Here is a 13099-nt window from a genome sequence, read left to right as displayed (position 1 = left end):
TTAAATTTGAGCATGTGTATGTATTGCTTATCAAAAACTTAAAGAATTTTAATATGGGGACAGGGAGACACAATACAGCTCCCGTGTCACAAGTTTAAGTACACAGATATTGTAGCTTATTTATTTATACATAAATGTTTGTTCTTCCTTTACCTCAGGAAACCTTGGGTTGGCTTTATTTAATGCATGTGAACATGCATTAACAGCATGAGCAAGCTCCTGCTCCAAGAGGCCATGTATTTTTGCTGCTTCACAGATCCTACAAAAATATAAAAAGGATAAAAATATTTCTTACTCCCTTTAAAGAATAATTCTGAAGAGTACACAACTTTATCGGATGAGAAAATATACAAAGATATGTTTCACAAAACACTTAAAAATATAGTCCTTTACAACAAAAGCTGAAATACATGTATGTTTTCAAGCAGTACAACACCTCATATAAATAACATCCATAACAGATTATTTATTCTGCTAAGAAATACTGTGACACATTTATGTCTTAGAACATAAATGCTATCCAAAAATTGTACTAAAAAATGTTTGGGCTGTTAATTCAAATAAGTTCTAGAGGAAAACCCTAGCACATTAAGATAACTTACTTGAAGTTATCTAAAAAGCCATAACACCTATTTCACGAGGCATATCCTTCAGACGTGACATTAAAATTGGCTGCAATCATTTGAGATTATGGGAAGACCAGCTGTAATTACAACCTCAGGGCCATCCCTAGAACAGTAAAGTTTTTAAGCTGTCTTGGCTAAACTTCACTTTGGGTAATTTACAACCTAAATTATTCTTCTATGTCTACTTAAGTCATCCATACAGTAAAAAAAGAATATGTAGTTCTTCAATTCCATTTTTATATCACCTGTGCAACTCAACACATACTCCAAGAATTTCTTTTGATGCTTAAGATAATTCGTTAGCATGATGAACTGAATAGCAGCTTTGTAAAATGTTCTGATTTAAAAACAAAAATGCTTCTCTTAAAAGAACCCTTTTTTTTTTTCTGTGAAAATAGAAGTGTCTTTATTAATATACCTACATCTCAGGAAGAAAGTAGTTCTTGAGAATAAGCAAGACCGTGGGATCAGTTTTATACCATCAGCTCACCACCATCTCAACCCACACAAATTACTGAAGTGTCCAGGGGCACAGAGATGGGGGTTTTGAGCATGAGGAATGAAATAGAAAGTTGTAATAACAATGACTGAGTGGATGAATACAAAAAAGTATGAAGATTTTGTGGCAATTTGGGATCATTGAATGTTTGTGCGTTAACTGTTTACTTGTACAATATTTTAAAAATACTTTCAGGTTTATTGAAAAGTGCTCATCTTTTTGAAATTGAAGTAACAAGGCTCTAAGGAGAAAAAAGGTCAGAAATTAAGGTCAGGTGGATACATCTACACTGTTGAATTCTAAAGTGGACTTCCATGTTTGTTTGTTTTCAACACATTTTTGCTTTTGCATAAAACAAGAAGTTTCAATCAAAAGCCTCTCTGAAAAGAAGTTTTCCAGTTTTCCATTTCCACTGCTCCTTCAGAAAGTCACAAGGAAAAATATTCATAAACACAGAAAAAGAAAATTACAAAAATACATAAGAAAGTTGAGCCTTAGAAATAAAACTAAATAAAAAATAATAAAATAAAATTAAAAAGTAAGCTAAAATAACTGATTGAGTGGCAGCTAAACATTAGTTAAAACCAAGGAAAACATACACTTTCTAAGTCTATGTATGCATTTGCATGAATAATTCAGTCTTGGTGTCTAGGTTGCCAATCTAAACTTATTAATTTTACTGTACCTGGTAATCAGTTCTTCTGCAGCTTGTGAGCACAGCTGGATCTGTGCAACTTCTTCTTCTGTAGCCAACTCAACAGCCTGCTGAGGGTACAAGGGAGATCGAATGACGGGCTTACAGGAATCATACTTCTGTTTGTCTTCCCAAGACTTCAGGGTGTTTTCAAAGGCCTAATCAAAATGAATTATACATTCAGTTCATAGCATTTAGAGTATTCTTACTTATTAAAAACTTTATATTTTATATAAAATTTTAGTTTAATTTCACAAGGTTTTAAATTTGATTTTGATTTTATATAAATAATACGATCTGTATAAATAATAAAATTACATTTCTTTTTTTAAAACTTATTCTAGAGAATGAGTCACTTCTGAAAGCTCTTTCTCTCTTCCTCCTCCCTATTATCCTCAAAAAGTGTCTTCCAAAAGAATAATATTCCAAAATAAATATCACACAAAGACAGTGATATCATATGCACATTTTATGCAGACAGCAAAATCCAAATCTGAAATTAATAGAGGATTCAAACTTAAAAAATGGTGTAAAAAAGTAACAAATTTCCTAAAATAGAGTTCAAATGCCGTTAACTCCACCCTAAATTCAGCATTCAGTTAGTGAAGGGCAGTTAACGCCTTTCACACAGGAATCCTAGACAAGCATGAACTCGCTAGTGACTTTGTGACTAGGTTCTGCTTGAACTTTGCTATTTATGCAACTGTGCTAAAACTTCCAATATGTGATTGTGTGTAACACACACAGAGAAAGGGGAAGGGGAAGGGGAAAGAGACTGAGAGAAAGGGGAAAAGAGAAGAGAGTGAGAAAGAGAGGAATAGGAGGGATAGCAAAAATTTTTACTATTCTTACTATATATTAATAAGAATAGAGGAATAGTACTAATAAAACTGATAAAAGCCAGAAAAGCTTTGTTACTTATACAAAAGAACCATTATCTATCTGGCTTAATATAGAATCATGGAATGGTTTGGGTTGGAAGGGACCTTAAAGATCATCTAGTTCCACCCCCCCCAAATATAGAAATTATGTAACTGTAAGTAATCCTGTAAGTTATACAAATTGTTATAAAACATTTTTGTAAGCACTCTTTTGTTCATGTTACAACTGAATCCAATTATTACAGAAAACAATGTTAATAATGGTATCTCATAACACACTTTCTGCAACATACTCTGTCTCGTGTTAGCATCTGAGCTCTGTTTTTATGTATGATCTTAATAACTCCTGGGGGCTGGATCCATGCCTCTCCATCAACTTGCACTGGAACCCCTTCATCACCAAGTATGGTGATCTTCACTGACCGACACTGGAAAAGAACAAACACATTATTTTACAGAGCAATAAATACTAATGAAACTGACAGGCCACCTGAAATATGTTGACTAAGGAGCTGTGGCTTCCCTCCAGGACTGTCTCAGGATGAAGCACTTTTATATTTCATTCATCACTCAAGACAATTTGTTACCCGTTAAAATTAAAACAATGTCAGCACTTTATTAATGTATAGGGTGGTGGTCATAGTTGCCAGCATCCCAAACTGCTACCAACCATGTTGCATGCTTTCAAGTGAGAAACAAACCTGAGCTATTCTGTGGTGCTGCAGTTTGATGACTCTTGAAACTGCCATCTGCATGCTGCCAAACACTGCAACAACTTCTAAGATTTTATCATCGAATGATGGAGCCCCAAATATCTGAAAGGAAAATATTCCATTTTGATGATAAAGCTAGTGGTTAGATTGCATGTTCATTGAAACACGGATTCACTTACAGATTAGTTTTCATCATTTAAATGCTCTAATTTATTTACTGTAGAATAACTACACTGTATCTCAAGTCATACGAGAGAGATACTATAGACAGGAGGCAAATACTATTTTCAAACAGCAATGCTAATAGCATTTCAAATTCTTAATAATGAAGCATATCTTTATATAGGAAGGATGGCATGTTTCAGCATGCAGATTAGGAAATGTTTTTCAAGACAAGATGAAAGGCCAGTTCAAATCTCTGCTTGGTTAATGTACTTAACATCTAAGAGATTCTTGAAGTTAAGAGGAGTAATGATGTCTTTTTTCTCAGAAGAGCTTATCTTCTTATGTTCTGAATTCTCTGAAAACCAACATCTGAGTCCAGACTTGGCTTTGTTAAACACAGCTTTCATGCTGAAGAGGATCTTGTTTGCGCTGTATACAATTATCTACTATAAATATGAAAACTGCTTCTGTATGGGACAAACATCCTGATATTCAGCCAAGACATTGAACTTCCATGAGCTTATGCAAAGTCCAGGACGTCCCGTGTGTGTGATTGCCACCTGGTGTCCTGCAGGCAAATTCAGCCATGCCACAGAACAAGTCTTAGGCTGGACTTCAACTGGGTCTGGCAGGAGATACCATACTAAAGTCACTTGAAGCTTGACCATTTCATCCTTAGAGGCAGTAGGGAGCAATAAGGGAGAAAAATCATCAGGAGAAAACACTCCAGGAGTTTAACTGTTAGAGGTCACCTCTCTGAGTGGTACACCGACTACCTCAGTTGGCATCTTGGGCAGAAAAAAGATGCATCAGGGACGCCTGAGACCAGACTGGTGAAAAACCCTGAAAGGAGCTCAAATGCCACAACTAGTTGGGTCCTGTCCCCCATAGAGGGTTTCCTGGAGATGAAGAACAAGAAGGTTCCACAACTATGTAATCCACATAGTGCCTGCAGCAATGGCTCAGGGAAGAAGAGGATGGGGAACAGGGCAAGGACTTTAGTCCCTGATGCCCACCATGCCAGTGGGAGCCTTCACCCCAGGGCAGTGAGTGGTGGCTTTGGCCAGGAGGCTGAGGAGGGCTTCCAGGGAAAGACCTACACAGCACAGCTGCCATAGTCTAGTGCCACATCCAGGTGACACTGCCCTTCAGAGCACCCCAGGATTGCACAGCTAGGTCTTGCGCAGGTGAGTGTCAATTAAAATGCAATTTTACTGAGCATAGACTGTTTTGAAGCAACAGGTTTCTCCATCTGGATTTTTCCAATCTCCATGGAAACTTTTCCATTTCTCACATGGGGACATGAATGCCTTGAAAAGAGCTAAGATAGTGATTCTGTACTTCAAAGGTAAAAAATATGGAGAGTCCTTGATCTAGCTTAACAAGTATAACTAACATCTACAGGGCTAGTTCTCCATGGGTTAGGAAAAAGTAGTTGTAAAGTTTCATTTATTTTGTGCTTCCATTTTATCAAAAGGATGGCTAAACCACAACTCAGTCTCCTGTGTTTCTATGCCAGTAAAACATATCTGTACTGAAAACCACTTTTTTTTTTTTTTTAAGGCAACCAAATCTCTATGGATAAATATTCAAGAAACAATTCCCTCCTTTCCTGCTGCAGGTCATGTTTTAAGCCTGCCTTCTGGAGACCAAAAAAGCATGCCTAAACAAGCCTTGCTCAAGTCAGTCAGTGTAGAGCTGCCTTGCTTGGCTCACCAATAGTGCTTCTGGAACCTTTCCTTTGTCTTTCCTTATCTTTCCTTTGTCCAGATAAGCAGAACCATCAGCACTTCAGACCACCACCATCACCTCTGATGATCAGTCATTCAAGACTACACTGAAGCAGTGAATTACGCTCCTAACTCTGTCCAAAACATGTCACTTTGCTGGCATATCTGATTACCAGAAGACTGAATATCAGTAAAACTGTCCCAAGACACACATTTGCTGTATACCAGTATGACAGCTAGGGCAGATCTTCACTTCCAGTGAGGTAGTCCAGGAAGAAAAATAAACTCCCGAACAGGAGCTGAGCAGACATTAGAGATGCCTTCAAGTTATGAATATGAACACAGAGTATATAAAAACTTTAGATATCCATAGTGAAATGTAAACACAACTGCCATCCTCTGAAATATACCAAAAATAAGAACACTGAAACATGTTTAAATATGTATATGTTTATATATGCTTGTATATAGAAAAAAGCAAAGGATAATAACTCACAAGAAACCAAAGCATTATGTCAAAAAATTCCTGGATTGTTTACATTAACATCACTAGCTAATTTGCAGCTACAGTTTTAGGTGATTCAGACCTCATAAACACTAAATCAGGACATGCAAAATTAGGATAATCTGATGGTAATTACAATTGTTGCACTGTGCATGAAGTGGGTGGCAGCACTAAAACGGCTCCAAGTTGTAAGACATTTAGGTATCCATGTAGTGTAACATTTCTTATGAGACGAGAAGAAGAAGGGAAGAAACTTTAATCTTAAAATATTTTAGAATCTTATTGAAAATAGTATTTTAAAACCAGATTACTATCCCCACTAAATTATCTGTCACTAAATGCATCAGTCCTCATTCTCTGAATCACCATCCCATAGTTCAAAGCTGTGTGAAGAACAGGAGGAAAATTCAGGTATAAACTGTAAGTAATTATGCTTGCCCACCTTGCTTATTGTTAGAATATAGCTAACAGAGGAATTTATGCTTTGAGAAACCTTATTTACAGGAGTTTATAAAACAATATAGAGAGAAACTACTTGTGTCTCTGTTTATAAAATTAGCTTCTAAAAATACTCACAGAGCCATTAAAAAAAAAAATCATTAAGCCTTACTATGAACATTTTTCTGGAATGGACATGACAGAAGGCAAAAGACAGTGAAAAATCATGGATTATATTTTCAATGAAAAATCAACAGCACAATACAGTTTAAACAGACCCCCCTGCATAAGAGTTGCTATCCAAAACTATACACTGCTACTATTAAAATAAGAGAAGAGTAGTTCATGGTATTTATTGCTGGTTTCACCCAGAAGGTTACTTCTCTTTAATGTTACTCACATCATCTTCTTTGGTTCCACCCCAGAAATTAGTCCCACCAGCATAGCTGGGAATGTTTAGCACAGCTATGCCCTGCAGACTTGGAAGGGGGATGTACTGTCCGTCACACTGTAATGGATAAAAGCTCATTCAGTATATAGATAATGTGATGAAAGTCAAAAGTCCAGTCCTGCAGCACTGCTCCAAGTATGGATTTGAAGCAAGTTAGAAACATAAAGTCATAAATACTGGACACGGGTGTCAGTTTAAGGATTATGAATTTATAGGCGAGGTTGTCTTTTAAGAAGATTGCTAGATTACCACAAATTACCAGTCCCACAGAAGGATCTTAAAATGATACAAATGAAATGGAAATCCTCAGGAAATAAGGACAAAATCTGTATCAATTTTATCAGGAGAAGAAAGACATGCAAAATTATTTCCAGAATGTGCTTAGTGCTCTCTTTTTATAATGTAATCTCAGCAACAAGACAGAATTTAACATTTTAATCAAAATGTGACAGGATCCAAACTATGCTGCGATATTAATAGATGCTGCACAGTCATTTGTATTGCAGTAGAGGTCTGCCTCCAAATTCCTGAAATTGGTATTTTTTATTTTCCAATGCTGTGCACCTCATCACACATTTAGCATAAGGCTAATATTATGCAAGGCAATACTAAATATGAAATTTCTACTTGCTGGTTTACTTCCAGAAATAGTAAGAAATAATTACGGAAAGGTCAGATTTGAATGCCTTATTGAATCTTAGTCGAATCTTATTCAAAAGTTCCTTAAATTAGAATTCTATCTGCAGCATACGTAACATTCTTTCCTGTCATTATATTTGCTAACTACTGCATAATTCCTTGATAATTACTCAATCCTTAGATAACAGCAATCTGCTGCTACCAGTCAAAATCATTCTAAGTCTCAGGAGAGCGAGAAAGAGTTCCAGTCACTTCAAATTATTCTTTCAACTTAAAAAGTTATCTTCATATAAGTATCCTGAACTTCCATATGAAATATTTAGCATGAAATAAAAAGAGAAACTATGTATGTTCTCTGTCAAAATCCAACCTAGATATTCTTCAGGTGAAAACAACAGTAACCACCCCCGTAGTCGTCTTCTGCATTTGGTAATCATTTATATCTCCTTTAAGTTCCCAGTATCGTGAAGAAGACTTAGATTTGATGTTAGAACTTAAAACACAAAAAATAACTATGCTTAGATAATTTACACTGCATTTGTTGTTGCTGTGATAATATCTTGTTTCTTTCGTGTGACTGTCTCAAGCACCTATTAGAGTTTTTTACCAAGACAATCTCTGTGGTCTCCCTATATGCGTAATCAAGCTTTTGGACAGTTTGAAATAAACCTGAAGGATTAAGACACTTTCTTTCTTTCTGTATATTCATTTCTGTTGCTGTCCTTAAAACCTGGTCTCCACCTTTCATGCAGTGAACATTAAGAAACATATCCTATCTATGCAATAAAATATTTAACACCACCCTTCCCCCCCCACCCCCCCGAAAAACAGTAATTACCAGAAACATTATATGGGAGATTTTGGGATATTTAAGTACTGACATTTTACTCCAAAAAACCACATGGGGAACCACCTCTTACACATCACATTTTTACACAGTGCCTTTGAGGTCAGCTTGGGTTGACACAAGAACTCTAAAAGGTTTCAAAAGGAAGCCCAAATTCTTCACTACACATTGTGGAAGCAAAAATACTCATTTTGCCCATAAAAAAATTTACCTCAAGTTGAACTTTCTGTTCTAAGTTCTTGTAAGTTCTCTGCAGCAGCTCTTTTGTGCCAAGAACTCCATACCACATCATGTTTTTTGTCCTACTTCTGAAAACACATAAAACAAAGCTCACATTTTGATATACACATGTTATTATGTCTTGTATTTGTAGAAGGAAAAAAAGTTAAGAAATTGAAATAAAGAGATAAGAAAAGAAAATACTGAAAATGCTTTGGCTCTGTTACTGACAGTGATATTACCTGCACTTTTCGGGGTGCTCTTCTCGCTTGTTATTAAATTCTAGTGAAATTTTTGCATCTAACCCAATTCCAAAGTAGTTGTTCATGACACATTTTTCTGAATATCCCTCCCTGTTAGAAGAAAAGAGACAATTAGGTGTATGTTTGTACAGTACCTGCACACACAGAACTTTGACCAAGATTGTGGTTGATCTCAGAACAGATACCAAGAGAAGTCAAGAGATGTTTTCTCTGAATCTCCCTGAGGAAACCCAATGGCAGTTGAAGAGACAGATTGACTGCTAGCTCCTTTGCAAGGGCAAGTTACTTCCTGTAGCGCAAAGAAGAAACTGTGCCACATCCCCATCCAGCACTATCCCTACCATACCTAAAGTAAGAGTGGAATACAAGGAAGAAGCTGCTCCAGGGATGTCTCTGAGAAAGCAGCACTGCACCGGGCCAAGCACCCAGGCTGTGTTTAGGCATGCTGGTGCTAAATGCTTGGCTGATGCTGCTGGCACAGCAGTACTTTATTTTAGCAGGGCCATGGCCCACAACCCAGATACCATCTGTAACTAATTGCCAATGCTACACCCAGTTCTGGGAAGCAGGGACAGCTTAGGCCATAAAATTTCCACCCCACTGCTCCAGTCCTTATGGGAACACTCTTCTTTCCCCACTACAAAGTGCCCAGACCTGCTTCAACATCTTGCTCGTGGCTGAGCTTCAGTTCAGACCAGCAGTTTTGGCAGAAAAACCCAGCTCTGAAGGACTGCTGTCATCCTCCTCCTCCCAGAGTGAGTGAGCAAGGGGTAAGTAAGCAAATGCCTCCTGTTATTTCTGCTGCTGCAAGACAATTTTGCACTCTTCACAACTAAACAGCACAATACAATCTGTTTTCAGACCTTGAGGTCTACTGCCAAATGATAGCAAACAAGAAACAATAAAAATTACAAAAAGGTAAAAAAAAAAGCTTAAGAAAAGCAAACTAAAGCAAAACAGTAAATTTGGAAAAAAGTATTTCTTACAGGGAATCTGGATCCGGGTCAATAAACGGTGTAGCACCAAATGGATCGATGTTTGCTAGCAACATTTTGCTAATAATTGAACTTCCTGCAATAGAAGCAGCTAGACCAGCCCTCAAACCTGATTAAAAGAAACAGGAAAAAAAAGGAACAAAAAACAAATTTGTATTTTGATACATAGAGAAACATGTATTTCCATAATATAAGCCACATATTGAGAAACAAAATTCATTAAATCAATGTAGGGAATGATTGCATTTCTATCTCAGTTTTTACCTATTTTGGTTATCTTTTCAGGTCTCTGGCTCTCTTGAGCAGAAAAGCAGCTATGCTGCAGTGCAGTGCTGACTTCAGGTACCACCATTGAGAAAGAAAAGACCCAAAGAAAATTCAAGTATTCAGGGTGATTTCAGGATTTGAAGAGAAGAGAAGGCTCCAGGGTGACCTTACTGTGACCTTTCAAAATATAGAGGGGGCTTGTAAGAAACACTGAGAGAATTTTCAACAGGGCCTGTAGTGACAGGTCAAGGAATAATGGTTTTAAACCAAAAGAGAGTAGATTTAGATTAGATATTAGGAAGAAATTCCTTACTGTGAAGGTGGTGAGACACTGGCACAGGGTGCCCAGGGAAGCTGTGGCTGCCCCATCCCTGGAAGTGTTCAAGGACAGGCTGGATGGCACTTGGAGCAACCTGGTCTAGTGGAAGGTGTCCCTGACCGTGGCAGGGGCCGAACTAGATGATCCCCAGAGGACCCTTCCAACCCAAACCACTCTGTGATTTTAAGATCCTGAATTTTATTTTTCAACCTCCAGAATCAAACACAACACTTCTGCCACAGCTGGTGTTGTGCCAAGCGATCAGGAATCTTCTACATTATTTTGCATTTCCTATTATATGATACAGCACAAAGGTGTGCATGTTGGTTCAAGCAAACTTAGGGCATGAAGTAAAAATCATTATTTGACAGCAAGCAGGGGAACAGAAGGCAATATTAAAGTAGTGTAAGGAACAGCAGATTTCAAAATTATAACTACCTGGGCAGATAATCCTCGTGTTAAGCACTGGGAGGTTTTCTTTGCTTGCAGCCAAAGCTGGAGCAGAGAAAGAGCCTGTCTGAGAATGGATACCTCGGCTTGTACGTCGATCTGGAGATCTTGGTGCAGTTTTAACTGTGCAGAAGAAGTAAAAGACCTATTACAACATTACCAAATACATGGTTTTTCCAGCCCTGAAAATATTTCAAAAGCATTAATCTAATCTGTTACCATTCAGTGACAAATGTCCTTCCCTCTCACACCACAGTTTTGCTTCTAAGTATAGGGAAAATTCAGAAAAGGATCAAGTGACAAGCATAAATTAAAAGGAACAAGTGTGCATGGCATTCAGTATGACAAGTTTCCCACTTAAGCTTCAAGCTACTAGCAAAAACTGCATTACATCCACCTTAAAATGCAATAGTATTTAATGCTGTAGTAAGCTTCTGATAAACATGTTAATGAGGTAATACAAATTTAAACTTAAATTCAATCTCCATTTACTTATATACACCTAAATTATACACTGTATTATTAGCTACAACAATTTTAATATATGTAGCTATTCTAACCCACAGGCCAGTGAAATACCTGATCAACAGCCACACTATTTGCTTCAAGCAGCTAAAATGGACCCCCCTGCCTGCATCAGGTTTCTGAAAATATCAGACAAAATTCTGACATCTTTATTTACAGCCAAACTGAAAACTGAAAGGGAAGGGGAAAAGCCATGTTCAGACATAGTTGTCTTCTGCAGGTAGAGAGATGGTGGGGGGCATCAGTTTCCCATCATCTTTTCTTTTTCACAGAAAACCCCTCAAACTTCAGTAATTCCCAACATAATTGAAATAACTTATTTATTAAAATTCTTCAGGAGATGGATCGATATAACCTTGTGACAGATAGCAAGGTTTGGTAGCTGATGTAACTGTTAGTAACAAAGGCCCAGGAAAACAGAAGGGGAAGAAAATCGAGGGGAAAGCAAAGATGTTCACAAAGAGTAACTGGTAGCTCGGTGAGGCCAGTTATCCCTGGGTTTGCCTCTAGAGGTGATGAAGTAGGATAGGCTTTTCAGAGCACTGACTTCAGGTGCTGTAATTTACTTTCCTGCCAGGACTTGTTTCATGCAGACTGAGAGAATATGCCCATGCCTGCTTTAGCCTGGGGAAGTTAATCTTTGTGAAATTCGGCCCCATCAGATGTAGCCAGAAATTGGTGCCCCAGGGAAGAAAGTCTGGGTATTACCAAATGTTTTGCTACAGCATTTCCGTGTGCATGTAGAAAGCTTTTGCACACCAGACGATCACAGACAGACATTTCTTGGCTACTTCAGCTCCATGTTATCTCACATATTAAAACTACTTCAGCTTAAGACAACTTCAACCTTGAGCATCTAAAGAAGCTCAGAACAAAGAATGAAATTATTTCAAAGTGATCTGATATATTCCTCTCAAAACCTGAAAACTAATTCAGCAAAAACAGAACAATTAGGACTAGCACCAAGAGAACAGAAGAAAAACACCACCAGGACTGTGGTAGTAAGGATAAAGTATGCCCTTTTTTGTGGTAGAAGGGCGACAGATCAGTTCATATCAATCATGTAACTCAGCTTGAGAGTAATGTGGGTGTACTGTATGAAAACATTAATGGAAAGAAAATGAAGACTGGGAAAATCTAGAGACAAAGGTAATAACAAGAACCAGGGTTCAGAAATTGTATTCAAATCAATTCAGGCCAGGATTTGGGCATTTATGTTTTTTTGAAGTGATGACAATCTAGCACAGAACAGTCAAAGAAATGGCAAATTCTTCACCCTCCTGTATCTCAGGAGTAAGATTACACACCTTTCTGGATGACTTGCTGAAGTCAAAGAGAAATTATTAGGCACAAGACAGGGATAAGAGGGTGACATTATTTTGGACTGTTTTATTTGAAAAGTCTGACCAAGTGGACCAACAGCTCCTCCTGATTTTAACATAACAGCTGTAGCAGTTATCACAAAATGCTATAGTACTGCATGATAACAACACAACACAAGGATTTGTATCTGTGCACAACACTGTAATAATGTTAAAAAATGAAAACGAGTAAAAACTGCAACTGATATCTAACAAGAGTTATTAAATATTTAGATGGAGGTAATTAACATATGGAAAAATATTATCTTCATCAAATGACGAGGAAGATCCTCAGAGGATAAAATATATATTCAGAATAAACATTCATTTTTCATAATGCTCTGAAAAACTCACAGCACTGTTCATGCAGTCTGTTCTCTCTGTATTTGGGAACAAGGCAGTTATATTAAATAGGAAAATCAACAGAACAGCTGCTCTTTATTTGACAGATGAGACTCATGGGGATAACTGCAATAAAGATAAACTTTTGCTGTTCATGCTCTGATAAAAAC

At 37.3% G+C, this 13099-nt stretch overlaps 1 protein-coding gene across 8 annotated transcripts in view; it reads right to left on the bottom strand.

Moving 5' to 3' along the window:
* DGKH (diacylglycerol kinase eta) overlaps positions 1-13099 on the bottom strand; it is a 164271-nt gene that overhangs the window by 21510 nt on the left and 129662 nt on the right. For 7 of the 8 annotated variants that reach the window (XR_003990099.2, XM_030476669.1, XM_030476665.2 and 4 more), the window contains 9 exons: positions 10690-10824; positions 9657-9774; positions 8650-8760; positions 8400-8496; positions 6652-6759; positions 3402-3515; positions 2994-3128; positions 1811-1977; positions 154-259 (listed from right to left, as the gene is read on the bottom strand). Coding sequence is in view for 7 of the 8 variants with exons in the window: in XM_030476669.1 (XP_030332529.1) it covers positions 154-259; positions 1811-1977; positions 2994-3128; positions 3402-3515; positions 6652-6759; positions 8400-8496; positions 8650-8760; positions 9657-9774; positions 10690-10824 (1091 nt within the window). In the remaining variant the exon portion in view is untranslated. The remainder of the gene's footprint in view (positions 1-153; positions 260-1810; positions 1978-2993; positions 3129-3401; positions 3516-6651; positions 6760-8399; positions 8497-8649; positions 8761-9656; positions 9775-10689; positions 10825-13099) is intronic. The other variant, XM_030476663.1, reaches the window with a different exon arrangement.

Source organism: Strigops habroptila, chromosome 2 (assembly GCF_004027225.2).
Source record: "Strigops habroptila isolate Jane chromosome 2, bStrHab1.2.pri, whole genome shotgun sequence".
In the NCBI taxonomy this organism is placed as follows: domain Eukaryota; kingdom Metazoa; phylum Chordata; class Aves; order Psittaciformes; family Psittacidae; genus Strigops; species Strigops habroptila.
Note: the sequence above shows the minus strand (reverse complement) of the source record. Positions and strands in the feature narration are given on the sequence as shown.